Here is a 22,846-nt window from a genome sequence, read left to right as displayed (position 1 = left end):
GGTAAACAAAATGACTCTTTTCCCGCAACGAAAGCTGTGTTTCTGTCCGTGGATTTACGCAAGCCCTCAGAGAGCAAGAGAATTAGATTAGAGTGCCAAAATAAACTAGTCTAAAGGCTCGCTATGATACCTACTCAGAAACGAGATCCCAAGTTATATCGTATTCGGCTCTTACTAATAGGTAGTAGTGGGTAAAAATTCAATTGACTTTGTGAGACGCATGTAGAGCCCTTGGAAAGCTTCTCGATCATAGCAAAATGTGTTTCTCCGCAATGGCCTAATGGCCAGTGAAACTCATGGCATGCTATACGACGTTCAGATCTGGGACCAGAGCTGGCATGGTAGTGATTGGCTATAATAAGACGCTTATGATCTAGTGGAAGTTCAACAATTGAAGGTATTGATTTGATTTGTTGTCTCGATCTGTCTCGTCGAGAGATCTAACTCTTAAGGTTTGCCACCGAATCTAAATCTATCGGCAGCCTCTCGCCATCAGAACAGCCTGTCTTTGGCGATCTCGGATAGTTTGTTAATATGGTGTTTCGTAATTCCTCAGCACAGAGAAAATCCTATTCGTCCACAACTGTGTACAATCGTCTATCATGGTCAACCCGAGACTTGTTGGCGGTCTTCTGGGACAAGATTCAGTGTTTTTATTCGATAGCGAGATGATGGGATTAAATGTAACTTTATAATCGACTTGTGATAGGTATGCAACTTTCTCATTGCTTTCAGCATTTTTCCGAGCTCCCCTCTTGCTAATCAAAGGTAGATGTTATCTGCTGCTCCGAATGCGGGCAAATTATTCACAATCTAGGTTTTTCTATTTAACTTAAGAGAAGACGCATGGCCTTGGAGAGTGTCTATAAATAAACAGTGACCTGTCTGATCACTGGCCTTCATTTTCCCCATCGAACAATCCTCTCTTCTTCATATAGACAGAGACCCTAACACAAAATCATCTTTCAACCCCCTTCTTTAACTTCATCCCGACTATCGATCCAGAATCTTCAGCATCACATCCCACTCATCACAATGTGTTGCGGAAGCTCTAGAGACAAAAGGAATGCCAGGAAACTTGCGTGTATGACGGCTGCGGGCGGCTCTGGTAGCTGGTCTCCTAAACTCCAAGGGACTAGCAAAGAGTCCCTCGCAGAGCTCAGGAAGTCGGTGAAGGCTGACTTGGCCGCGAATCCTGTCAAGGTGAACAGGCCCTCATGGCCTGTGGTCTACAAGTCATACAAGAAACCTGCGGAAACAAGTAGGAGAAATTCTTTCGTTCTCAGGAAGCGACTCACAGAAAATCGAAATCACGGAAATCGCGGAAATCGAAAAGGTTATAGATCGGTGGAACTCTACCGGAGCCAGCCTCGCGTACCTTTTCCATCAGTCCAATTCTACTTTAGCATATAACAATTTTCCAAAGGAATCCTGAGTCGAACTGCGCCCCTTATAGCATCATTCGTACTTCGAGTGCTCTAATACACAGAATCATAGTCATTATATGCATCCCATTTTCTCTCAAGGTCAGGCGGCATCCCACAATACCCAACGGGCTGTTCAACTCCAGGACCTGGTTCCTCAGGTCGATACATGATATCCTTCAGCTTACCGGTGCCGCGCAGCAATTGAATCATTTTCAGGGCTTTAGTATCCTTGGTGTCGGGATCCAAGAGATGGCTGATGTAGTAGCTGAGGGAGTATATGATACCTTCCCGGTCCGTATATAGATACCGCTCATTACGTCGCGCATCGTGCGCTACATCAAGAGCCTCCAGCATAGCTTGCAGAGCATCTGGTCCTTCATCTATGGCAAAATGTAGTACAGTCTTTCTTCGGTTGCGCCAAGACAGATCCGTCTTTCTGGCAAGCAGCTGCATCGTCTTTACCCTCCGCTTTTCAAAAGAACCCTCAGCGTTGGCAACCCTGCACCACGGCCGTGCCTCAGAGCGACAAGCTACCACGAGGGGGATCATCATTCCAAAGGCCTCGTGCTCGAGATCTGCGCTGTGCCATTGCAGCAGCCACCGGACAAATTCTGGTAGCGCGAGCAAAGCAGCTGTGTGTAGTGACCCATTGTTTATATCTTTGCCACCACCTAGGGAAATGTAGGCTTTTAGGTTGCCTAGATAAAGAGCCGCATCGCTTAAAGGCAGGTCGTGGGTCATGAGTTTGGTGGGATCTGGTGTTTTAGGCTTCTGACTCAGGTATGAAAATGAACGCCCTGGAATAACAGACATTCTTATATCTTTACCGTGTAATTTGATGAGAGACTCGAGAACAGGGTTGCGTTTGGGGTCGAGCATACAGGCGAAAGCAGCTGATACCTGGGAGCTGGGTGTTGAGTACAACAGATTTGCTAGTCATCGTCAGCTATGAAATCGACAACAGCAACTCAAGGGTTGGGTGCTTACCATCATCTCCCTTGGCGACGAGAGCTAGCAGGGTTCTGTTTGATATCTTCAAGTCCGATATGAGCCCCCAAAGCAAAGGTGTAATCGGCTCACGTTTCCACTGTTTGCATAATGAAGCCGATTTCATCGCCCCTGCTGATACCCCGTAATGAAGCAGCTTTTCTAGAAGAGCCCCTCCCTCAGGGAACTTGGCCATAGCCTTGTACAGCAGATTCGAGTCCTTAAGATGAACTTTGCGTAATTCGGGCATGCAAGATTTCAGCCATGTGATGACCTCCTTTTCCTTGGAGCAGCGCTCAATTAGAGCTAGAGTCACTGCGTCAACATTCGCATATTGGCACATGACTCTGAGAGCGGCCTCATTTCCCGCTTTGCAAGCTAGGACAAAACATTTGGCGCCGTCTGCACTCGGGATAGCTCCTCGCTCAAGGAGCAGTTTCATGGTATCTATGTCTGGGGCATTCTTCAACGTGTCGATGAGAGCTAGTGTAAGTTTGTCCTCGGTGATTTTGTGTTTCAGAAGACTAGTATATACCATGGCTCTGAACGCTGGCTTCATCGCCGTCGATGTTCGTACTAGGTCGAAAGCTGCAGCAGCGGTATTATCGTCCTTGATAGATTGGATGAGTAGCTTGGTAATCTCAGCTGATTTGAGTTTAAAAGCCAATTTTAGAGGGAGGAATTCCTTCAACTTCACATCAGCACCATGCTTAAGTAACAGCTTTACTAGTCCCACGTCAGGCGTTCCCTCGTTAAGTGATATGATGAGCGCTGCCGAGGTAGTAGTAGTTGAAACTTTTCCGGTGTTAAGAAGGACTTCGTAAACCCAGCGACGCCTCTCGACCGTCATGGCGGAGGACACTGCTTGAGCAAAGCACTCATTTACAGCGCTAGTGGGTCTCACTTCGCGAATTAGAAGTGTGAATAGTTCTTTGCTGCTTGTGGTGAGAGTCGCCTCGAGGTGAGCGGCCGTGATTTCTACACCACGTTTAATGAGCATCAGTGGAACTAGCGTGGAGTCTCCATACTGCTCCACCATGGCACGCAGTAGGCTCGAAGTTTCATCCTTCGTCAACCCTGGCTTGGCGTCCAGTAACAACCCTAGGACAGATTCCTTCTGATCATCATTCAGCTTGGGCGATCTAAATGCTGCAATACAAGCTGTGCGGATAGATTCCCCGCTTGGTTGACGTGAAAGCAGCATCTCTAAAACAGTCGTAGACCTTGAAGAGATCGCAGCAGCAATACCGAGGGATTTGGTACTGACAACTGGCTTGTGAGCAAGAAGCATTTTGAAGCCCCTGTCATCCCCTGACTTAGATAAGGCCTCCAGTGTTTCGTCGTAGAGCAATTCAGACTGGCCAATTTCTGCGTTACCAGCCTTATCGAGGAGGAGTCTCATCATATCAAGCCTCGCCTCTCGAAATTTAGTCTTCTTTGTAGCTGTGAAGCCAGTCTTGAGAGAATTGGTAGATGTATTGACGGAGAGCAAAGTCTTCAACAGCGGAACGTCGCTCTTCTCCACGGCAAAGGTTATGATCACGCCTTTTTGAAGGTTTATATCAAAGCCATGCTTCATGAGACATGGAATAATGGCCGCCATGTTTGGATGGCCTTCCAATAAGTTTGGTACCTCTGTGAAGTCTATCGCTGATCCATTCGACGATGCTGACTGCAGCACTAGCTCCAATGTCTGTGTGTTGGCACTACTCGCCTCGAGCAACGACGGAAGAAGTCCCTTAACGACAGATTCTGTTACCGGACAAGCCTTGCATATAATCTCGAGCCTAGCGTAATCGTTGATAGCAGCGGCGTAAGCATTGCCGTGGTTGTAGTTCGCATTTGCACCATGCTTGAGCAACAAACGAATAATATCCAATGCACGAGGGCTCTTGGACCCAGCAGCTACCAGAAGCGTCTTGTCAAGTCCTATTCCCTTCACGCCATTCTTGAGAAGGAACTGGATGATATCGTGGGTGAGATTGCCGCCGTCTTCTGCGATGCGCGAAAAGGCTTTGGGGAGGGCTTCAGATAGGGATTCGGGGTGGGGATATGATCTCCAGAGAAGCTCCATGACTGGGAGAGATGCTTTGTGAATGGCGAGGTAAATTACGTTCAACCTATCCTCTTTCCCATGCAGCGGTAGTTTGTATTGGAGTATAATCTTGAGGAGCTTCAGATCAGGATCGGGAGATTGAATGATAAGACACAGTTGTTCAAGCAGAGCTTCTTTCCATATGCCTTTATCAGCGAGCATTTTGACGGCCGTACGTCGAATTGATGGATCCAAAATCTTCATTGCGTCTGATAGTGCAGGGGAAAGCTCGTCATCACTGATATCCCCTCGTAGCAGGATCCTCAGCATCTCGACATCAGCAGAGCTGAGTGCCATGTGGATGGACTTGTATGTGATGGTTGCACCCATTTTCTGGAATGCATCAACAGTACGATGATGCCTTTTGGAAATGGCTTCGTTGAACTTTTGATCCAGTGGTAGTCCTTCAAAGTGTAAGTTGTTTGCAGCCAACATACCCAGAAAACGAAGCATAATGTCCTCTGAAGTATCGAACCGGACAAGTGACAGTAGGTTTGGAATATCGTCTCTCCCTCTAATCGCGGCAAGCATTATCTCTAGAATGGAAAAGTCCATCATAGACACAGCCTCTTCGATGGATGGACGCACTCCGGCTTTGACCAGAAGGTTAATCATAGGGGTCCTTTTGGCCATGACGCTGTAAGACATCTCTTGCCGAAGAGCTGGCACATCTCTCAGAAGATTTGTTTCATCGAGAAGGCAGTAGAACGTGTATCTTGTCTCGTAATCCGGGTTCCTCGAGATGCGCTCGCATGCCTGTACAGCAACATTCTCATGCTCGACTCCGTTTCCTGTTGTGCTTAAGAAAGATGTGACGCTGAACTTCTGAACGGAAAACATGGGAGGCATCATGGAGGTTCGAGTAGACAGATAGGAAAGAAGAACGGCGGCGGCGGCAACGTTGTTGGCATCGATGGCTTTGAGAAGATATTCCCCGGCTGCAATATCTGGCCGTTGATGAATGCACTGAAGCAGAATGCTTGTTTCGCATATACCACGGGGAGCTCCTTCAATATTTGCTTGCAGGGAGTATTGCCAATCCTCGACATTCATGCCCTTTGGAGCCGAAAGCAAAAGCTTTACAACGTCGATGTCGTTCTTTGCAACAAACGAACGCACATAATCCTTGCAGATGGGTAGGATGCACGCTCCAAAGCTTAGAAGAAGCTTCATTGAGGAGATACCGCGCCTGGCGAGCGCAATTACTAAGGCTTGATTCAACAGATTTGGCCCTGCGTTATACTGGCACAGCAGATGGATATACGGTATGTTTTCCTGGCCCGTGACGGTACTCAACCAACTAGAAAGTCCGTTGTTTGAAGAAGTTGAGCGACGAAAAATGCTGGATTGCCTCTTTTGTAGCTTGCTGTCCTTGAAGTGCTCCCATAGCTCATCCAGCGAGTCAATGTGTACAGAAGCAAGCACTGCGTGCGCTACTTGCACATCAGGCAATGGAGCCATACAAAGAAGCTCATTGAGAGCCTTTCCGACCTCATGTTTTGTAAAAGTCCATCTCTCTTCATTCAGCTTCAAACTTCTTCTGCTCGGTACGCGCAAGAGATGTCTCTTCTGCTGGTCCGGGGGACGGTAGCCTGCACCGCTTGTTCGCGCTCTCACGAGCAATGCGCGAGCGGCGCTGCGATGCTCAACGGTTGTTGAGGCTTCATAGTCGATCGTCGAAGGAGTTTTGAGCGTTTCGATCGAGGACGGAGGGGAGAGGCCGGCGTAGCGAGAGAGGATATCGAGATTGGGAGACAAGCTTGAGCCGACAGCGAGGCTTGAGAGAAACCCATTTTGGCTATCCATCCTCCAGCTGTCACATATCTATTAACACAGGCTGGATGAATGTCTAGACAGCTTTACTGTAGTCTAGATACGGACAGAAACGAAGTTCATCTCGAAAACGACAAGAAATGATTGAGTAGCAAAGTCGCAATGAGCCCAGCCGCCAAAGCCAACATCGGCTCTGCCCCCGGGTCTCAGTCCAGGGCCCGAGTCTTTCAGCTCGCGAAAAGAGCCAATGGCCCTGTAAATAAGGCGCCAGGTGCTGTAAAAATAGACATCTTGTAAATGGCGAACCCCTCTTCAGCCGCACGCAGACACCCAGTCTGATTTTCAACTTAGCCGCTGGGCTTTGCAGCCATCGGGTGATAATCAGTCTTAGCTGCAGGAATATGTAGGCTACGTGTCGGTCAGTCATAGAGCGTTGGTGAGATAAGGCTCGGGTGGGCATTTGTACCTTGCAATTGTTCTTCTTACAAACCTCGCCCTGTAGAACTTGATTCACATACCAAATACTCGACCATATTCACCGGATTCTTCCAATTCCAATGTTACCTAGGACTGGTATTTTGGAACGATCCTCCGGTTTGGTAAATTGAAATATCGTTCTGAGCCATTGCTTTCAAAAAAACAAGGCTCCGGCCGACATGGTCGCTTTGGCCCCCCCTGTTTGGATGCATGGGGCTTGCAGATGGCTTGAAAATATAGGCAGTCATCTCTTTCTTCGGCTTTATTGGTACCCCCTAGCTCCGGGTGTACAGGCTGTGTCTAGACCTAGATCGAGTGGCCATCTCGTCTCATATATGATCATAAACCGATGGCGACTCACTTCAGTCCTGTTACTCTGTTAGACTATCCACCCAAACTTTGCCATCCGCTCAGTGAATGCTGCAATAATCTTAATCACCATGGACCCACGCGATCCATCTGCCTCGGTCAAGCGATCCGTTAAGTCCAACACCAAAAGCTCCAAAGACAGTATTGCGAGGCTTGCGGATGATCTTCTTCGTCAATCTCTTACACGCAAGCCTGACGTTACTGCACAAGAAGCATCGACGTTGAAGGCCAAGACGCCCCGTTCCTCAGCAAGCATCACTCGCTCAAGCATATCCAAACCCAAAGGCTCCTCTGCAGCAGATGAACTGCTCCGCGCGTCTTTGGTTCGTGATGCTTCAGGTTCTGGACCAAGCGTGCCACCGTCCTATCGAACCCATACCAATGTTCCAACCCCATCGTCAGTAAGCAGGGTCAAGGATAGCTCGACTATCTCGGCTGCCTATAGCAAGAGTCGACTATCAGCACTCAAGTCAGAGGTTGCGCGTGCCAACGCTGCAGCTCCAGCCTATTCCAAGTCTGACCTGTTCAAAAACTCCTGTTCCACTGATATCCTCTTCCTGCTTGACACAACATACTCTATGAATAGTTACATTGAGACAGCAAAGAATCAAATCCGCTCCATTGTCAAAGAGATCAAAGAAGTCTTCTTAAACGAGTCAAATGTGCGCGTTGCGGTGGTTGGATACAAAGACCATGGCGATGAGCCCAACATAGAATTCCTCGACTTCACTACATCTGTCACGGAGGTGTACAACTTCCTGGCCAGCCTCCAGGCATCGGGTGGTGGAGATATCCCCGAGGATGTTCTGGGCGGTATACAGAAGGCTATCAATGCCTCATGGATGCAGCAGACCAGATGTCTGATCCACATCGCCGATGCCCCTCCTCATGGACATGCTCTACATGACTATGAGGAGAGTGATGATGACTACTACAGAACGGCCAGTGAACCCCATGGTCTCACACATGCAAATCTTCTCAGCCGCCTTGTCAAACTCAAGGTCAACTATGCTCTTCTGCGGATCAACTCATCTACTGACCGGATGGCCCTTGAGTTTGGCAAGTCCTACGGTGGTGGTTTCTCGGGTGCGGACGTCAAGCTCCATGAGAAGAATTCTTACAACATTGCGATTGAGGACTCGCTCATCTTGGCCAAGTCACGGGCCAAGAGAACAGCCACGAGTACTGGGCCCCTCTTCGAAGAACTCCAGCTCGGAACTGGATACACAGCCATCAAGCATTTAGTCGTCAGCACTGTCACGTCTTCAGTATCGCGTACAGCAAACCGCTTGACTCTGGCAATGAGGGGCGGGAGCCGCGGTGGCTCGCACATGTCCGGGCGCCCAGAGTTGACTGCTATCTTGGAAGACGGCAGTGTTGCCAGAAGTGTAACCAGCAAAAGCGTTGCTCTTGAGACATCACCGCCGCGCTGGAACGCCCCTGGCTGGTTAGACAAGAAGCTCACCACGGAAGGCTTTTGTCTGGACTTGAGCGTCCATGGAGCTGATACTCTAGATGCAATGTTGGACAATGACGAGAACATCAAGCTTGGACTTGTCAAGCTCGATATCAATGCCCGTTCCAAGCCTTTTGCTGAAGGATCTCTGCGCGTCGCGGCGTATGCTCGCCCAGCTGCAACCACGAGCAAATTCGTTCTCAAGTCATTCAAACACACTGAACACAGACTTGCCAATCTAATTGAGGATATGCGAATGCAAGCACTCTGCAAAGCATTTGCGCTAGAGTTCAACGGGCTTATCAAGTCTTCGCAGCCTATTGATTTCATAACTACTCTTTGTCTTCAGGACATGTCTCGCGGATCTAAATCAGACGACAATTTATCGCTGGAGCCGTTCATTGAGGGCGAGTATACCAAGTACAATAGCAACGGGGCTTATGTCCTGGAAGACGACAGTAATCCATTCAATGAGATTGCGCAAGCCTTCTCTCATTTTACCTTTGAGCGCTCCTGGGGCCATTTTCTTGTCACGGATCTTCAAGGTGTAGGCAACTCCTTCACTGATCCTGCAATCCAGACCAAGGATCCCGAACGCTTCAAACTCGGGGAGACGAACCTCGGTGAAGAAGGGTTCAAGTTCTTCTTTGCCTTGCACGAATGCAAGACGACATGTCGTCAACTTGGGCTTCTGACGAACAAGGAAATGCTTATATCTGGCAAACTCATATTCAGATCGACGTGGCCTGCCATGGATCCGACCGTCTGCTGCTCAAACAAACTATGCCGCAAGATTATACGACTTGCAACAGCTAACAAGTCATCTGACCATCCTGAGCATAACTGGTGTGATGTGTGTTTCCCGCAGCTCAAGCTTAGCGAGGTAAAGGTGGCATGTGGAGGATCGAAACATAGTTTCCAAGTTTCCAAATTTTACCATGAGAGTCAAGGCGAGAAGACGCCAACTGTGTGTGAAGAGCATAGGGAGAAGGATTCCACTGTCACTAGTGTTGTTGGAGGTGGTCTGTGGGAGACTACCAAGTCAACTGAGAAGAAAGAGATTTTAGGCAGATTATGGTAGAGGTAGACTTCTAGGGTATTTATTCAAGGAGAGTGACACATTGATCCGATCTGGCATCATCGATGTGATGATATGCAAAGATACCCATTCGTTAAACATGACCACGGTTGTATCCGCCTCCACAGCGTAAACAACCATTAAAGCTCACCACGTTGGCCATTTCAGAACAGCGTGGTGCAGTCTTGGTGATAAACATCTCCCCAGTAGAGTCTCTGTAGCAAGAAAGTCGGCGCTCGGAGTTGAAGGCCCGGACCATCTCAGGTGCAACACGTCGGACGAAGTCAGATTCAACCCACGATGCTTCAGATGCGCGGTATCCTGTCCAATGAATCCAATGTTCTTCTCGTTCTCCACCGTCCGGGAGATATAAAACGCGATAGCCGAGAATACAAAATACGTGACGCTTTCCTATGCCTGTAGCATACTCTCGACTTCCAGAGAGCCGCCAGAAATTGATGACGGCTGGCTCGTTGATCCTTTGTACGTTCTCCTCTCTGAGTATGATGGGTTGCATGTTGGGAAACCCGACTTCGAGCCAGACTGTGTCTGGCTCTTCAACATAGAAGTTGAGGATTCCGAGATCAGATGCAGCCTGGGTGTTCGGAAAAGGAAGAAGATTATGACCTGGAATCGTTTGACGAGTGACATTGAGAATCTCTTCATCTGCATTTGTGGACATAAGTGACGGCCATCGTGTACCAGGTCTCAAGAATGAGTTCCCAATAGAAGAGCTGAAGCGTGGGAAGTAGTCTTCTGCTGGGTCATCAGTCTCCATCGGTTGAGATGAGGACTCCGTTCGAAGAGATGGGTTGCTCGAGATCCGGGGAAGGTGTTGATCCAGAGGAGACACAACCGATTCGCGACGACGAAAACCTGATATCCTGATTAATGTTGTTGAAACTCTAGACATTGGGTAAATTACTTACCTTGTGAAGCTACAGAGAAGTCCCATTGCGCAAGAGTCGCCCTGATAGCATCGAGTGACATCGTGCCCGTAGCGATGGGTATGGAGACTGGGATGAGGAAATGTTAGAGAGGCAACAACTCCAGTGTACAGGATAACCCACGGAGAAGAGAGTGCAGTTGGGGACTTTGCGCCAGAAAGTAGGAACCTTAAAACATTAGTAGGCAAGGGAAGATGCTCCTCGTGAGTTTCCATCATTGGTTAATCATGGGAGCATGCACATGCAACAGACTGATACTTATGGCCCAAGCTGCTCGTGCAACAGTTTAAGCTGCATTCTCAGCAATTTTCAGGAGTCCTTTATTATCATTGATGCAGAAACTACGGCGGTAAGAACAGCGCTAAAGGTGGAATGCCAAGCATTTGTTGGTGTATATGTAGACTACTTTTCATCCTGTAGCGCAAAGCCCCATGTGACAGCACATCGATGCGAGAGTTTGTTAGACCACCAAAACGGCTAGCCTTGTCCTATCTCTTGTGCTTTAGAGATCATCAGATATTCCGGCCCGGGATTCCGTGTCGGGTTGAACCGCTGCAAGACCGCGTCGGCCATTCATTCTTTGGGAAAGATTGGTGATCTCTTTTTCACAAGACGCGACTTCATCCTTAGCTGCTTCGTACCGAGCACGAGCATGATCAAGGCGCACCCGGATATCCTTGAGATTCCTCTTCATCTGCCTGGTCTCCCGGTTGCGATGACGAGAATGTCTTTTGCGGGCGGACTGTTTTGTTGAGGTAGTTGCCTTAGCGCAGGGAGCTTTGCAGGGGCAAGGATGGTCAGTGTCTGAAATCTGACAGTTCAGATTGGTGACTAACTAGTGTTGCGTGCTCCTTTATTTGTCTTGAGCATGACGTTTGGGTGGCTGTACATGCTCGCTTGCTCATTATCGAGAGTATTGACAGGGTAAAGGCGCTTGGGCAGAATATTGTGCCGCTCCGGGCGAGAGAGGCATTTACCCATGATCGCTGATTACTTGTGTCCGTTCTCTCTTATACTCGAAACTGTGTATTAACTAGAATACAAAAGCCAAAGGGGAGTGATCTCTTGACGGTTGAGACTGGAGTATGCCCTCGCAAGGTCGAAAGTCACACCACATCTTTAGGTATGACTGCCAACGCGTCACATACGCGTTGTAGCAATCTAGGCAAGGTTAGATTGGAGCCCTTCTTGTATGATCCCATCATTTCTGCTGTCGTTGTTTGAAGCCCCCCGAAACCTGTGTCTGGCCGCGGCAAGCTGCATAAATGGCCCACATTGAGCCGGTATTTGAATATTTCCTTTAACAACTGAGATGACTTCCGCTACCATTCTCATATCATGATAAATATCTAGTTCTTGAAGATAGGCTTCATTGTTTCCGACTGTTTTGTTACATGGTAGTAGTTAATCCAGTAATCAATAGCGAAACAACCATACGCTACCTCTTCAGTGGCCGACATATTGAAAGCTCCAGGCACATCCCATAATCAGGGATGTCACGGCACCTTGCGTAAGTAAATGCATCATAGACCGCTATCTATACCACAAGCCATACGAACGGCGGCGTCTGTCTTCAAGTTTGGCTGTGCCCCATCAACGCCTCCACTTGTGACCTTGTGTAACTCTAACCCGCATCTGTCCGGCTGAGTACCTTAAATCCGTCTGTGCTACAGGCATAAGAAATCCAAGAGAAATTAACCTCAAGGATACAAAAGAGTTCTTGGCGTCCAGTGTTGAGCGTTGATATCCGCCCCCGTTATTCAATATCTCGACCACATCGGGCAGAAAAGATAGAAGACATACAACAAGTATCAATCAACTTCAAATATCTTTACAGTCGAAAATACAACCCAAGTCCTATGAGTGCCCTGTACAGGCCATCGGCAATGTCTACAATCCAGACCGCTATGGCCCAGCTTTTACCAGCCGAACGGCAGGCTTATGAAGGCAAAGAGTTGTTATCGCTCAACGCCGCTATCAGCCGAACGCTTCTTACTATCGAAACGGATTGTCAACTAGCTCGCGACCTACGCAAGATTCAGATACGCATCCGCCGTCATATCCTTGCCAGTCTCGTTGAGGAGGATACAGCAGATACAGCTCAAGGACCGAATCAACATGAAACGTCTCTTAAGGATATTTTGCCTCCTCCCGACACCATCCTTCCCAGCATCGAGCAGGAACTACACTATGACCATGCCAGACTATCCACGCCTACAGTTGGTGGTACACCTGACGAAACGTCTGAACGAAAGAGATGTCCAACTCCACCAATCTCAGACGGCACAAGTGACGAATTTCCGATGGGAAAGAAGCGACCCGCTGACAACGAATTTGGCTCTGCCGCTAAGCGCCCTAGAACATGGCTCAGTACAATTACTAGGGGGCTTTTAGCTTGAATCTGGTATATTTGCACGAGCTGCAAGTCGGCCGGGTTGGGTCAAAGGCTAGTGTTTTCGACGCCTCATAAGTTTGTATATTTTCCGAATTGAAGTATGTTATGAGCAGGATATCGAACCGAAAATCGAGAATTGGTATTAGAGATCCACCAACGAGTCAACTGCGATGTGCACTAGAAATGGGATTGGAATATCTACAGAGACAGTGGGCAAGCTGGTACGTTGGTAGTTTGCTTTCAAGACATTCTGCCCCTAACAAATTGAATCCTACGAACGAGCGTTGGAGTTTGCTGTTGTGATCGAAGCTGTTCCTCTCATCCTTGGTATAAAACGCCAGAAAGCCACATGGCCATTCAGCTATGCCCAGTCGCCCCTTCAGCAGCTGGAAGCATTTGCATCTCCGCGTCCGCCACTTCATCTCGATGTCTCTCTCGATAGAAGTTCCTAAAAACATCAATAACCGTAAAGGTCAACGTCACAATACCAACGAGCAAGGTCGCCAACTGGTCCCTCTCACTGACCCTGATTCCCAAATCCGGTATCGTAGTACTGCGGTCTCGGTGAATCATCAACATCGATGGCACAACCAGCATACCCGCAAAAAAGATACAGCCTCCTAGAGCTTTTAGAGCTTCAACCGTGTCTTTGTAGTTCTTCTCAATCGTTGACCAAACCAGCATGATGATGCCAGTAAGAAATGTTAGGCCGATGAACGCGGTAAATAAGTAGATGACGGTTAACATCACGGGTAACATCGCCTCGTAGAGGGCGATGAAGAAGCTGGTTCCTATGTCACCGAGACTGAAGTGGAATATTGTGAGCATCAGTGAGATATAGCCATAAGCTACATTTACCACCCAGCGCGCTGATGGCTTTGGCTTCCAATTCCGTGCATAGTCGGTATCAATCATGAACCCAATGATAAGAATGAGAAGAAAGGGTGTTGCGGAATAGCATATAGTCAGCGGCCCGGTGATATCGACGACACGCTGGCCCAATATCACCGTATCGGGCGGAATATGATTCAGATCGAGCTGCGTGGTATTGAAAGGACCAAACAGGTCAAGGTTGACCTCTGGATTGCGCAAGCAAAAGATAGCCAGTGCGCGTTTTTCCATTCCCAGCATCTTCATTGATTGCACGGCCAAATCTGTCGCAGCAAATACAGGATATGCCAGAGCTCCCAGGAGATCATTTGAAAGACCTGGCTTCTTAGGTCCATCCTCATCCGCTAGACAAAATGCCCAACTAGCGAGAACAGAAACGAGAAGCATGTACCAACAGTAAATGGTGCCGGGGCCGTACAGACCTGTCGCGTTGCTGTAGAACTCGGGGTTGTATGGGAAGAGTCGGCCCGTGTCTTGACGGATGAGGCCATCTGTAATTTGTAGTTCTGGATGAGAGTAGTTGCACAAAGAACTCATTATGCGATAGCCGAACAGGAAATCATCAGATTTCGTGAATGTCAAAGAAAGATGCGAATCCTTTTCCTCTGTAAATGTGTGTTTTCAACGCCCTGAATGCCTCGTTGGGCTGAGCTGAGCCAGGGGGTTGAAAATGCCTCGAAGTTGTTAGCGCCGTGGCTGTTCAGGGCCCGGGCATGCACTTCAGTGGCATGGATGTGTAGATGTTGTGAGATGTAGTGAAGGCTTTAAGTCAAAGACCACTGATTTACTATTAGCTGGTATTGCTGTATGTTAGCTATAGTATATAAGAACTCCCCTTATTGCCCAAATTCACAAGCTGCTACCTCAGCGCATTAGCTTACTCAACTCAGCTCAGCTGCCAGGGATACTGCTCAGCCGCCACTGATGTCTCGCTTCCACAAGCCCCGCTATGCCTAGGCTTCTCACTCAAGCCTTCATTATTTCTGATGTTTCCCGCATTGAACTCAACATCACTCCTGTGATCCTCGAGAACAAACTCCGTAGTATTCCTCCTTCGGCCAATGATTATAGAATTAATTTTCGAGACGAGCGGTTTGAAAGTAGGGATACACGCGCAGACCAGTGCTGAAGTGACCTCTGCCAAAGCCCAGAGCTGCGGCCTGACGATATCCCATGTAATAAATGACCAAGTTTCCACCCATTTTATCCGTACGATAGCAAGCGCGATTGAACTTTACCAAAGGTCAACAAACATTAAATTTGAGTCGAGATAAACTTACAAGCATCCGAGTCCAAAGACGGCTGAAAGAGCGATCTTCTGGGATAGACGGAGGTTGAGCCTCCAAATAACCGGTAGTGGCAAGATAGCTACCACGAGATCGGTCAAGATATTGATTCCAGCGCAAACATACGCAAGCTCTAGCCGACTCGTGACGCACTTCATTCTAAGATTGCGGTTCCAGACGGCCTCGAGAGGGGCGCACTGAAGAAAGAATATCAGAACTTGACAGATATTCCAGAGTACGACCACCATTATAGCCCCAAGGTATGCGGATCGCCAGTAGGACAGCGTTACGATCTTGTGGTAAAGAAGAAGAAACGTCATCTTGGCCCAGAATAGTCCTTCTTTATAGAAGAATGCGGCGATGTATGTGCACTTATACTGTTAGATGGACCTCCGAAAGACAAGGAAGTAATCGAACCTTGTAAAACGGCGTGGTCTTGTTCTCTGGCAGGGTTCCAGTAGGGTCGTTTAGGCCGAGTGGTACAACTATATATATTATGATTATGATTTTAAAATACCGGCCATAACTTACGTGTGAGTATACAAGATCCCATTCCTACTATACACAACTGAAGTTCAAGCTGTTAGCAATGCTCCATTCTAGCGTGTCCGCCAACCTACCAGAGCCATGACAGCAGCATCATCCCAATACGAAAACCCAATAATACAGCGACACCAAAATCGAAGGGCAACAAACAAAAGCGACACACAAAGAGCAAAACATACAACCAGTATTACCATGACAAGATGGGTATGAGACGACTTTGCAGCTTCTTGTTCGGTTATAGCCATGTTGGATGGGGAACCTGAAAGAACCGGTAATTAACAATGCTGAGAACATGAATTTCACCCCTGGAGGGGTCATTAATATATAACTTGTAAGTGAAGTCATTTATAGTCCAAGACAGCCACTCGTCTTCTGGCGTTTTGCTTTCCAAAGGACCTGAATCGGTCAGTGACATCCTGGAATGTAAGTGCCACTTACACGATGGCTAATTCCAGGGACAAAGCCTCCTCGAATCGGATAATATAGCTAAATGGAGTATCACGTCACTGATCCTCTGTGAGGCCAAGACTTGTTACGTCGACGCTGTTGAAAATTGACTTGACCAGGAGAAAGAAAACCTAAGTAATAAAAGCATTTAGAAGTCGGGGGTACTCTTTACTGAATTCGTTTTAATATCTTCTTTTCAAGTCTCATATTGTCTTGCTCCCAGAGGCTTAGGCGAAGCAAACCAGCGTGTTGGATTCGCCGCGTGGCATTAACCGCAACTTGAGGGCAGATCCATTCCATACCGACCCATGTCCACTAACGTCGCTAATCCATTCGGGCTTTCAAGCGTCGGGATAGTGAGGAAAGGCGACAGGTGAGGCTCAAGATCTTCAGCCTAAATGTCCAAGCACAAACGTTTGCAGTAGGATCCATGGATCCTACGATTATCGATACATCTAGAACAAGCGATCTTCTATCTGCGAAAGCCACACAGCTCCTTGGCATGCGATATTCTAGCTAAATGCGTTCGAGGACTGCGACATTGCGAAATCACAATTCGTCACCCTGCACCCACTGACAAAACACAGCCACCGATGCTGAATTCCAGACCGAAGTTGTGGAATAATTGCCCGGCCAGTTAGTCTTCTGCTTCAGCTCCTCCAAAATGGTGTCGGTGGCTGATACCAACCATCGTCTTATTGGCTACACTTTCACAACGCGAAATACGAGCGCTGGGCAATGTGATACTCCAGGCATCCGCAATTACAAGGGTCATCATTGGATGAGGGCTGGCTTGCCATTTTGAAGCTCAATGCATATATCAACGGCTCTCGCAACGATCTATATCAAAATTCATAATCATCAGTCTTGGGCCAATTATCTATCAGCATGGCAACTACCAAAAAACAAAGATTCCAGACGTTGTTCAAAGATGATGCATCAGATGATAACAATAAAATCGAACTCTTCTCCCCCCTCGAGTCTCAGCAACAGACCGAGATCACAGCATTCAACACTATCTCTCAATCCAATGTCGTTCCTCTGAGAAAGCTGAAACAATGGCCTCGAGCTGTCATATGCCCTGCCTGTCGAGAACTCTCTCTGACCCGAGTTGAGCGCAAAATCTGTGGCGGTACACAGTGAGTATAAACCCCGAAACAGGTATGCTGATGGACGCTAACTTAGACTTATCAGTGCCATGGCTGCATTGATGTTTGCATGCACTATCGTCGGGGGCCCTCTTGCGTATATCGGGAATCAGTGGAAAAATACTGAGCATTACTGTTGCAGATGTAACCGCAGACTGGTGACCTGGCACTTCAGCTCTGGGACTGAGATTCATGTTTGGTGAACGATATCATTGTATCGAGAATAGATGGTTTATTGAGAACATGTCCAGTTGTGTTTTAGCCTTGCAAATAGCTCTACAGCGGTTGATCTCTTATCCAGAGCTCAAATCCCATAGCCTCTTGAACTCGCTCTCCCTCTTCAGTAGCTCCCTTGGATTATCCCACTCGATAACCCTTCCTCCCCCCATCACAGCAACTCGATCAAAATCCACAACAGCACCCAACCGATGTGCAATAGCGATGACCGTGCGTCCCACGAACTCCTCTTGGACCACCTGTCGGATCAGTTGCTCGGACTTGGCGTCGACATTGCTACTCGCCTCGTCAAGAAATATTATCTTCTTGTTAGCTAGTATCGCTCTGGCAAGGCAAAGAAGTTGGCGTTGACCTTGCGATAGTCTCTCGATATCAAGGATGCTGTCCAAGCCTCCAAGCTTCTCTACAGCCTGTTTCATCCTAAGGCGATGAAGCACAGCGAGAATCCTCTCTTCAGCCTGCTCACCGCGAGGCACCAGATTATCGCGAAGAGTAGTCTTCTTCATGAAGAACGGATGTTGAGGTACGACTGCCACAGAGGCTCGTACGGTTTGTCGCGGAAGTGTAGTGATGTCAATGCCGTCAAACTTAATGCTAGAATTCGAGTCAACCTCCAACATCCGGAGAAGACAGGCCATCAAGGAGCTTTTGCCACTGCCACTGCGTCCAACTACACCGACCTTGAAGCCTGCAGCGATATCCAGACTGACGTCGTGTAGTACTGGCTCACCCGAAGCGGTATATGCAGCTGTCAATCTGTCGATCTGCACATGGCCATAAGGAGGCCAGCTCTCGGGTGGAGTAACAACCTCGTCCGGAAGATTCTCACTGTCAGTTGTGGTGCAGAACTCTTTAGTACGACTAACAGCACCCAGAGAAGTCTCTAATTGTGTATAATTCTTGATGAGTTGCGTGAGATACTGCGAAAAAGATGTCACATTGAGAAGGGCCATTGCCACAAACTTCGGCTCGAAGTTGTCTCGAAGCTTAACAATGAGAACCATCAGGATTGTAGCCAGCGCTGCAACTGCAAGGTCAAGGACAACAGCTAGCCAGCGCTGAATACTGAAGAGGAGATAGTATGGACGCTGAGATGCATCGAGGAACTGAAAGTGTTGTTCCTCGAACTCCTTCACCCAGCCGAAGGATCTGACACTGGATAAACCTTGAAGGGTATCAAGGAATTGCGTGAATAGTGGTGAGTTTGCTTGTAGCTCGAGGATTCGGATCTGGCGAGAAGTTCGAAGGTAGAATCTCTGAAGCACTGGTGCAATTATCAGTGCATGGTAAAAAAGGGAGCCAGGAGCGAAACTTACACCAGCAGAAGAAAGCAAGAGGGGGCAGCGTGGCCACAAAGTATCCAGAGAACACGCACATCAGTATAACAGACATGATAGTGACGCTGGTGTCAATGGCCAGGTCAATCAATGCAAACGGAAGCTCGGTGTCTATGACGGACATGTCACGGCTGAAGCGGTTTGTTGTGACGCCAACATCCATCCTCGAGAAGAATGACAATGGAGCATTCATAACTGTCCGAAGTAGTCGGGCATGCAGAACTTCGCTGCTCAAAGGTACCATGATAACAAGGTAATGCACAGCTGCACCCATGATACCAATTATTGCAAGTCCAGCTAGCATCGCGTAGAGTCCAAGGTAGAAGTTGTTGACGCTTTGTTGAGTAATAACAGAATGACCGGTCCAGAAACTTAGCAATAGCTCAGTCATCTTGTGGGCCCCGCGCCGAACAAGATTGTGAGCGTCACTAACAACAGGACATGCCACTTGGGTACTGTGTTGAAATAGTAACCATAAGTAGCAAGTTCTCCCAGTGCTCGGTTAGCAGATTCAGTCTCTTCTTCTGGTCCTTGAGGTGCTGAAGTTGATTTGTCATTGGCTTTCGAGGAGTCGCCGTCTCCCTTGGCAGCCCCGTTCTGCCGAAGATGTAAACCACTGAAGTAATCAGTGTCGTTCTTGAGTTGCTCAAATGTGCCTTGATGTTGAACTGTGCCATGTTCGCCTAGAGCAACTACGTGGTCTGCATATGCCAGCCGATGAACTATGGGATGTTAGTATGTTTCACTTCGACCTGGCGGAAGCTGAACTCACTGGCGTTGGTTACACAAACAACAGTCGTTCCAAGCTCTCTTAGCAACCCTGCTTCTGGAAAGAGCATCCTATAAATATGCTCCTCTGTCGAAGAATCTTGTCCCGAAAAGACATCGTCGAGAATAAGCACCCCTGCCATTGAGTAAATGGCCCTTGCAAGTGCCAGTCTCTGGTTCTGGCCACCGCTGAGAGAAACACCACCGCTACCCGCTTTCGTGGCATCCTTGTCAGGCATCTCACCAATGTCTTGCTCAAGCCCACATGCATGGACAACTCTATCATACCAATCTTTGTGATAAGTGGATATGCCGAGGATGTTCTGTCGAATTGTCAAGTTCTGAATCCATGGCTTCTGGTCAACAAATGCTATTCGTCGAGCATCCGTGTATACAAATCCCTTGTACGGTTGTAGCTCACCAAGTAAGGCCTTCATGAGAGTGCTTTTGCCAGACCCAACACTGCCAATCACAAAGGTGAAGTGGGATTTACGGATAGGAAAAGAAATATTGCGGAGAACCGGGGCTTCAGCCTTGGACCATCCGAAGCTGGTTTCTGAAACGATCATGAGAGGCTGGCCAGCTGCCACTGATGATTCGTTGGAGCGGTCGAGTAGCTCAATCGAAGCTCGGCCCTGAGTAACAGCATTTGGCCCGAAGCTTTGGGTGTTTTGTTGGCCTGGGCTATCGCGGACACTGAGAGGTAAGCGGTGATCCTTGCAGCTGTCCGATAGCAGAAAGCCCTGCATTCGATCAAAGCATGCAAGCGATGCCTTCATTCCAGGGATTGTTCGTATGAGAGTGGACATAGGATTTGACAAAAGATAGATAAGTGAAAGAGAAGTATATGCCGAAGCGGTACTCAAAGGGTTGCCTGTCTCTTGCGATATGACGACGTAGGTCGCAAATGTAGCGAGAGGAGCTATGGCCTCCATGGTATTTTCTAGGGGGTTAAGTTAGCGATACACCGTATTTCAAGAAGTAAATCATAGACTTACGGAAGAAGACTCGCCAACACATGAGTTTACGGAACTTCTTGGACAGGTCCAATTCTCTGACACGCAGACTCTGGACCATGTTGTTGAGAACATCCGTCAGGCCAAGCATTTTCACTTCCTGCAATCGCGGTCAGTAACTCGGACCAAGCATCTTTGAATTGAGCACTTACTTTCATTGAACCCAGCATCGAGGCAGTAACATCGATGCGCGTCTGGATACCACGAACCCACCGCTTTTGGGCGTTCGCGATATACTTAGCGATCATCAGGATGCCAGTTGTCGAGACTAATCCCGTGTTAGAAGTGAAGTTACTATTACTAGAGAAGTCAAACCTATTGCCACAACCATAGGGGCCAGAAATGCCATGCCAAGCTGTCTGTATAGGAGATATAAAGCCACTGCGCACTCGATGGGTGAGGCCCACATCTCGTGTATGCTTGCGAAGTTTAAGCAGATGTTTTCGGTATCGGCAGACATCAGTGTTACAGCGACTGCAAGAAGTTAGCTATGTACCTTGCCTAAGAACCGTTTTCTGTTACTTGATTCGTCAAAAGCCGTGATGCTCAAATCGAGGGTCTTGTTATATACCAGGCTGATCAAGCTACCCCTGACGGCGGTGACAAACCTAGATAATTAGTGCTGGCTTCTTAATCAGCAGGAGTTTTATCTCACTGATAGGTCATATGCCAGTAGAATGCGTTAGCGATCTTTAGAATGTCAGTCTGGATTCTACAAGAGCAATGGGCGAGACACGAACCGCCAGTCCAATGAAGACGCAACACCAGGCTCCCGTAAGACCCCATCCAATGGCTTTATCTTCATCCAGGTTACTCGCAAATCCAATTGTTCTCTGAATAAGAAAGGGTTGCGCGTATTTGAAAGCCATCAAGCAAATACGTGATGATATTCCAAGGAGAAAGACTCTTCTAGACGACCAGATCGTCGACCAAAAGAGAGCGTTACTCTTTATTTTCTTTGCTGGAATTTCTATCAGCTTGACATGCCGCGTAGATGCATTGTGAACTCACCGGCGCACCATGACTTCTCAGCTTGTGCGAATAATCTCTTCCCCAACAGACTGTTTTCGATGGCATACCTGCTATCGTATTAGTTGGACCAGTATTCTAGTAGACGAAACAACATACAAATCCCGTTCAGTCAAAAGGCTGGAGAATCCTAATTTCATCAGAGGGTTGATCCACCAGAAGACACTACGGCCTAGTATACCGCTCGTCGTCTCTGGTGATAGATCGCGGTACTGGACTCTCAGTATGGACCTCTTTTCCCATGCTTCAGATATGAGAATGAGAGCTTTCGCGCTGGTTGCTGCCGTGAACAGCCTCGCAACTGCGTGCGCTCCGTCGAGAAGCCAAAGCGTTCTTGATATAGCGCAATCGAAAAGGGCTGTAAAAAGTAGATAGACGTTGATGATTGTTGAAGGCCGCACGGAGCGTGTATGCTCGACGTAAGACAGCAAGGCCAACAACAGGCCGTTCACAAACACAAGAGCCGCTGCAGCGATTTGAGGTTTAGATGTAGGCAGAGGTCCAACCGTCCAGTATGTCAATACCACGAGCTGCAGTCCAGTATAGAGGGTGATCAGACCCTGATGTATCGTCAGCATCATCTTGACTACGGCCTTAGGGCACTAACCAATTTGATAAGAAGACGCGAATTCTCAACAGTTTTTCGTGGCTCCCTCTTCAGCCATAGTAGTCTTTGCGGGACAAGAATCAAGAACAAGGCAGATGGGACAATCGATAGCACAACATTCTCAAATAAGACAGTAAAATCAAATCTTCCCGAGGCTGAGGGACCGAAATCAGTTTCGGGCAGAACGTTTAGTGAAGAATTAGCATCCATAGCGCTTGTGGCTGAGTTATCTGTACATCTTGTCGACGGGAAAAGTAGATTCATAACATCATCTTATAAATAAGGTAACTTGGTCATGCTAGTGTGAGACCCAATGACGAATTGACCTGAATCAGTTGGTGCTTACGTGGGTAACTACGTTTTAATGCACTATCAACTGCGGGGAAAGGAGTTGATTGGGTGGTCAGCCAAGCGATAGGACAAACTCACGCCGTCTTACAGGGAGAAATAGGGAATGATAGACTTAACCGTGTTTGCGATGCAGACCAGATAGATATTCCATGTAACCAATATTTAAATCAAGCGAAATT

General features: G+C 47.9%; 9 protein-coding genes; 3 read left to right on the top strand and 6 right to left on the bottom strand.

The window, feature by feature from the left end:
* Positions 1 to 1,478: 1,478 nt before the first annotated feature.
* On the bottom strand, positions 1,479 to 6,315 carry FFUJ_12322 (uncharacterized protein; the record flags this gene model as incomplete). XM_023581915.1 has 2 exons in its annotated part: positions 1,479 to 2,359; positions 2,415 to 6,315. 2 exons carry the CDS (start codon positions 6,313 to 6,315, stop codon positions 1,479 to 1,481), a joined length of 4,782 nt encoding a protein of 1,593 aa, XP_023434525.1.
* Positions 6,316 to 7,199: 884 nt separating this feature from the next.
* On the top strand, positions 7,200 to 9,665 carry FFUJ_12321 (related to protein kinase; the record flags this gene model as incomplete). The annotated part of the gene is made up of 1 exon (XM_023581914.1): positions 7,200 to 9,665. One exon carries the CDS (start codon positions 7,200 to 7,202, stop codon positions 9,663 to 9,665), a length of 2,466 nt encoding a protein of 821 aa, XP_023434524.1.
* Positions 9,666 to 9,756: 91 nt separating this feature from the next.
* On the bottom strand, positions 9,757 to 10,824 carry FFUJ_12320 (uncharacterized protein; the record flags this gene model as incomplete). XM_023581913.1 has 2 exons in its annotated part: positions 9,757 to 10,546; positions 10,592 to 10,824. The coding sequence occupies 2 exons, from the start codon at positions 10,822 to 10,824 to the stop codon at positions 9,757 to 9,759; spliced, it is 1,023 nt and encodes a 340-aa protein (XP_023434523.1).
* Positions 10,825 to 11,111: 287 nt separating this feature from the next.
* On the bottom strand, positions 11,112 to 11,590 carry FFUJ_12319 (uncharacterized protein; the record flags this gene model as incomplete). XM_023581912.1 has 2 exons in its annotated part: positions 11,112 to 11,386; positions 11,446 to 11,590. The coding sequence occupies 2 exons, from the start codon at positions 11,588 to 11,590 to the stop codon at positions 11,112 to 11,114; spliced, it is 420 nt and encodes a 139-aa protein (XP_023434522.1).
* Positions 11,591 to 12,495: 905 nt separating this feature from the next.
* Positions 12,496 to 13,008, top strand: FFUJ_12318 (uncharacterized protein; the record flags this gene model as incomplete). The annotated part of the gene is made up of 1 exon (XM_023581911.1): positions 12,496 to 13,008. One exon carries the CDS (start codon positions 12,496 to 12,498, stop codon positions 13,006 to 13,008), a length of 513 nt encoding a protein of 170 aa, XP_023434521.1.
* A 353-nt stretch (positions 13,009 to 13,361) lies between these two features.
* On the bottom strand, positions 13,362 to 14,432 carry FFUJ_12317 (uncharacterized protein; the record flags this gene model as incomplete). The annotated part of the gene is made up of 1 exon (XM_023581910.1): positions 13,362 to 14,432. The coding sequence occupies one exon, from the start codon at positions 14,430 to 14,432 to the stop codon at positions 13,362 to 13,364; it is 1,071 nt and encodes a 356-aa protein (XP_023434520.1).
* Positions 14,433 to 14,781: 349 nt separating this feature from the next.
* FFUJ_12316 (related to integral membrane protein) lies at positions 14,782 to 15,972 on the bottom strand (the record flags this gene model as incomplete). XM_023581909.1 has 5 exons in its annotated part: positions 14,782 to 15,127; positions 15,176 to 15,552; positions 15,599 to 15,666; positions 15,713 to 15,749; positions 15,802 to 15,972. 5 exons carry the CDS (start codon positions 15,970 to 15,972, stop codon positions 14,782 to 14,784), a joined length of 999 nt encoding a protein of 332 aa, XP_023435134.1.
* Positions 15,973 to 17,062: 1,090 nt separating this feature from the next.
* FFUJ_14911 (uncharacterized protein) lies at positions 17,063 to 17,525 on the top strand (the record flags this gene model as incomplete). XM_023581908.1 has 2 exons in its annotated part: positions 17,063 to 17,313; positions 17,369 to 17,525. 2 exons carry the CDS (start codon positions 17,063 to 17,065, stop codon positions 17,523 to 17,525), a joined length of 408 nt encoding a protein of 135 aa, XP_023435133.1.
* Positions 17,526 to 17,615: 90 nt separating this feature from the next.
* FFUJ_12315 (related to multidrug resistance protein) lies at positions 17,616 to 22,526 on the bottom strand (the record flags this gene model as incomplete). XM_023581907.1 has 13 exons in its annotated part: positions 17,616 to 18,823; positions 18,876 to 19,267; positions 19,330 to 19,618; positions 19,669 to 20,607; positions 20,663 to 20,780; positions 20,833 to 20,948; positions 20,996 to 21,154; positions 21,203 to 21,288; positions 21,336 to 21,370; positions 21,421 to 21,641; positions 21,692 to 21,759; positions 21,809 to 22,269; positions 22,317 to 22,526. The coding sequence occupies 13 exons, from the start codon at positions 22,524 to 22,526 to the stop codon at positions 17,616 to 17,618; spliced, it is 4,302 nt and encodes a 1,433-aa protein (XP_023434519.1).
* Positions 22,527 to 22,846: the final 320 nt, after the last annotated feature.

Source organism: Fusarium fujikuroi, chromosome FFUJ_chr08, assembly GCF_900079805.1.
Source record: "Fusarium fujikuroi IMI 58289 draft genome, chromosome FFUJ_chr08".
Taxonomy (NCBI): domain Eukaryota; kingdom Fungi; phylum Ascomycota; class Sordariomycetes; order Hypocreales; family Nectriaceae; genus Fusarium; species Fusarium fujikuroi.
This window is presented reverse-complemented; position numbering and strand designations above follow the sequence as displayed.